Source organism: Lolium perenne, chromosome 7, assembly GCF_019359855.2.
Source record: "Lolium perenne isolate Kyuss_39 chromosome 7, Kyuss_2.0, whole genome shotgun sequence".
In the NCBI taxonomy this organism is placed as follows: domain Eukaryota; kingdom Viridiplantae; phylum Streptophyta; class Magnoliopsida; order Poales; family Poaceae; genus Lolium; species Lolium perenne.
The window spans coordinates 56,913,420-56,916,943 of NC_067250.2; the positions used below are offsets into that span (position 1 = coordinate 56,913,420).

The 3,524-nt window shown below is 44.1% G+C and overlaps 1 protein-coding gene across 1 annotated transcript; it reads left to right on the plus strand.

The window, feature by feature from the left end:
- The first annotated feature begins 1,104 nt into the window (after positions 1–1,104).
- LOC127316014 (uncharacterized) lies at positions 1,105–3,096 on the plus strand. Its single transcript, XM_051346439.1, has one exon. The coding sequence runs from the start codon at positions 1,105–1,107 to the stop codon at positions 3,094–3,096; it is 1,992 nt and encodes a 663-aa protein (XP_051202399.1).
- Positions 3,097–3,524: the final 428 nt, after the last annotated feature.

Sequence of the window (3,524 nt, forward strand, 5' to 3'; positions counted from 1 at the left end):
CATTTCCCTCTTTGCCTCCATCCTTTCCTTGGAATCTGAATCCCATGATATATGTGAGTTGTCGTGGACAGTCACATTGATGAGAAATATTACACTGAATATAAAATATGTTTTCGTCTAAAACTGCTTTCATCAAATCTGGTGTAGTATTGAAAATAAAACTGGCTTTTCTGCAAAAGAACCATATAGCCTTTCTTTGAAGCCTCATGTAGATTTAGTAGGTTTGCACGAGAGGGTATGTTAAGTACGAAATGTACTCATGGCAAAACTTTTGTTGATATTCAGAGTACTATGAAGATGGTGAAGATTATGGCGACTACGACGACGCTGAGGAGTGAGGCCTCGTGGACTACATCGACTGCCTGTGGCTGAGATGGAGTTACTTTGCATTTTATTATCCGCTGTGCTTTCTGGTTGTAATAAATGTCACAAGACATTTCACTTTGTGGCTCAAACTTTGTAATAATTACTTTTTGCATGTTCTGCAATGATATTTATTTCGCTGTGTCGTCAAGTTAATCCTGGGATTGACGAGTAACACAGGGGGGTCGGAATGTTAAGTTCCGGTTCTCACAGAAGTGGTATCAGAGCCGACGTCGACCTAGTCACGTGGCCTTAGTTAGAATGGAAAAACCTTTATAACAATTTGAAAAAAAATTATTTAATTATGAAAGTCCTTTTCCGTATTCTAATTCTTGACTATTGCTATTCCTTGTCTTACCTTGTTCACCATTTGTTCTTAAATTTTCTTCCCTAACCACTTCTTTAGTATACAATATCCTATCTAGGCGAAAGTCGTCTCAAGAACACATGGATTCAAGAGTCATATATCAAGTACTCCATACTTCAATACCCAGTTGAGAGAAGACGAACCATATAGGATGAGTTAATAGAATCCTTTTAGATATGTACTACGTATGTTAGGGGATTTTGCTTGAGTATTGACTACATCTGTTTGGTTATTTTATGTAGTCATACTAAACCATATTTTACAAAGTAATTTGATTGAAGTTTATTTCGATATTCCATGTTTGGTTATAGATTTGGTTATGGGTTAGTTTCTTTTTCCCTCTTATCTATCCTAACTTGGAACAACGACACAGGATGAATGCAAATCGGGGTCGTGGTCGCGGAGGACGCGGACGCGGACGTGGTCACGCGCCAGCGTTTCAGGAGAATTTCGTCGAGGGTGAAGTTCACGACACGGACACTGACACCGAGAATGAGGGACCAGAGCAGCCGCCACCGCCGCCACCGGTTAACATTGCACAAGTGATGCTGATGCAGACACAGCTACTGCAGCAGATGGCCGCCACTCTGGCGAACCAGAATCAGAATCAGAACCAAAATCAAAACCAGAATCAGAATCCTCCTCCACCGCAGTCCAAGCTCGCAGAGTTCATGAGGACGAAGCCACCCACCTTTGCGGGATCAGCGGACCCTATTGAGGCAGATGATTGGCTGAAGGATATTCGCCGGAAACTCAACCTGGTGAGTGTTAACGCTCAAGACCGTGTGAAGTATGCTGCGCACCAACTCCAGGGTGTGGCCGCGGATTGGTGGGAGAACTATTGTGAGGCGCATGATGATGCCGAGGGGATCACGTGGAATGAGTTTGCTGAATCATTTCGCACTGCACACATTCCAGCTGGTCTTATGGAGCTGAAGAGGGATGAATTTCGAGCTCTGGTTCAGTGGAAGATGACAGTCTCTGAGTACTGGGACCGTTTCACCCAGTTATCTCGCTATGGAAGGGCGGATATTCCCACTGAGGCGGATAAGATTTCTAAGTTTCTGAGGGGCCTGAACCTAGGTCTGAAAGATAGGTTGGTGTCTCATCATTTTGCCAACTTCCAGAGTTTGGTCAACAAGGCTATTCTTCAGGAGAATTCAAAGAACGAACTTGATGAACACCGCAAGCGCAAGACACCACAGAGTCAGTATGGGGCAGGGAGCTCACGCCAGAAGAACAATAACAACCCAGGATACCGTGGATCAGGTGCAAAGCCGATGAAGCCTAATCACAATGCTTCTTATGGTGCCTATCGTACTCCGAGAGCTGAAGTCGGAGGAAACCATGCCAACACTGCTGGGAGGACATGCTACAGCTGTGGCGAAGAGGGTCACTTTGTTGCTGCATGCCCGGGCAAGAAGAACACCGGGGCGACGCCAGTGAAGTTCAACTTAGGGTCTGCCGCCAAGACGCCAGCAGCGGGACGTGGAATAGGCATACTGCCTACCCCAGGAGGCGCACCTCATGCCTCAGGACAGCAAGGACGTGGCCAAGTCAACCATGTCACGGCAGAACAAGCACATGAAGCTTCAGATGTTGTCCTTGGTATGTTTCCAATCAACTCATGTTATGGTTCCGTACTTTTCGATTCTGGAGCTTCCCATTCGTTCATTTCCAAGCAATTTGTTGAAAAACACCTTTTGAAAACCGAGTGTATGAGTCGGGAGATGGCAGTACAATCACCTGGGGGAATTCTTACTACGGGTTTAAAATGTCCCAAGGTGATCATAACGATCGAAAGAGTAGAGTTTCTAGCAGACCTCATAGTGTTAGACTCTAAAGGGTTAGATGTTATTCTGGGCATGAACTGGTTAGTAAAACACAAAGCTATGATAGACTGTGGCCTTGGAGCGGTATCGCTGACTAGTAAGAATGGAACTGTGGTGGATTACAAACCCAAGTCAGCACCTCATACAGCAGTGGACAGTATTCTGAACAGCTTGAAGGAGATGGTTGTCTCGGATGTTAGAGTGGTTAAGGAATACCCAGATGTTTTCCCGGATGAATTACCCGGTCTGCCACCAGACCGTGAGATAGAGTTTGCCATCGAGTTAGTCCCGGGCACTGCTCCTATTGCCAAGAGACCATATAGGATGCCGGCAAATGAACTAGCTGAAATGAAGAAGCAAATCGAGGAGCTTTTAGAGAAGGGATATGTTAGACCGAGCACCTCACCTTGGGGAGCACCGGTGTTGTTTGTTAAGAAGAAAGATGGTACCATGCGAATGTGCGTGGATTACCGTGCCCTGAATGAAGTGACCAGACAGCCTTTTTCACTCGGTATGGTCTGTATGAATTTCTAGTGATGTCCTTTGGACTCACGAATTGTACTGTCCCAGGTTTAGAGACGATCGAGGGGTAGATTTTAGAAAGGGGTGTGCATTGCATTGTAAATTCTGGGGAAATTTCGCGCTTTTAAACAAAAACTGCATCGAAGGGGGACAAGTTTCTCTCTCGACATCTTACAGGGTTAGGGTTTCGAGAGTGCGACAAACTTGATCCTTATTCAACTAAACTAGGGTTTTGAGAAGAGAGGGGAGAGTTTGCATCACAATTTAAGTTGCATGATTGAAATTCAAACCTAAGTAGAATTTGAATTTCAAATTCAAACATTAAATAAATATCTCATAATTCAATTGTGAGGAAATTCAATAAGTAATTATAAATAATAAACCATGTTGTAAAATACAAATAATAAATAAAGCTCATTAGAGAAAACCTTGAGCTTTAT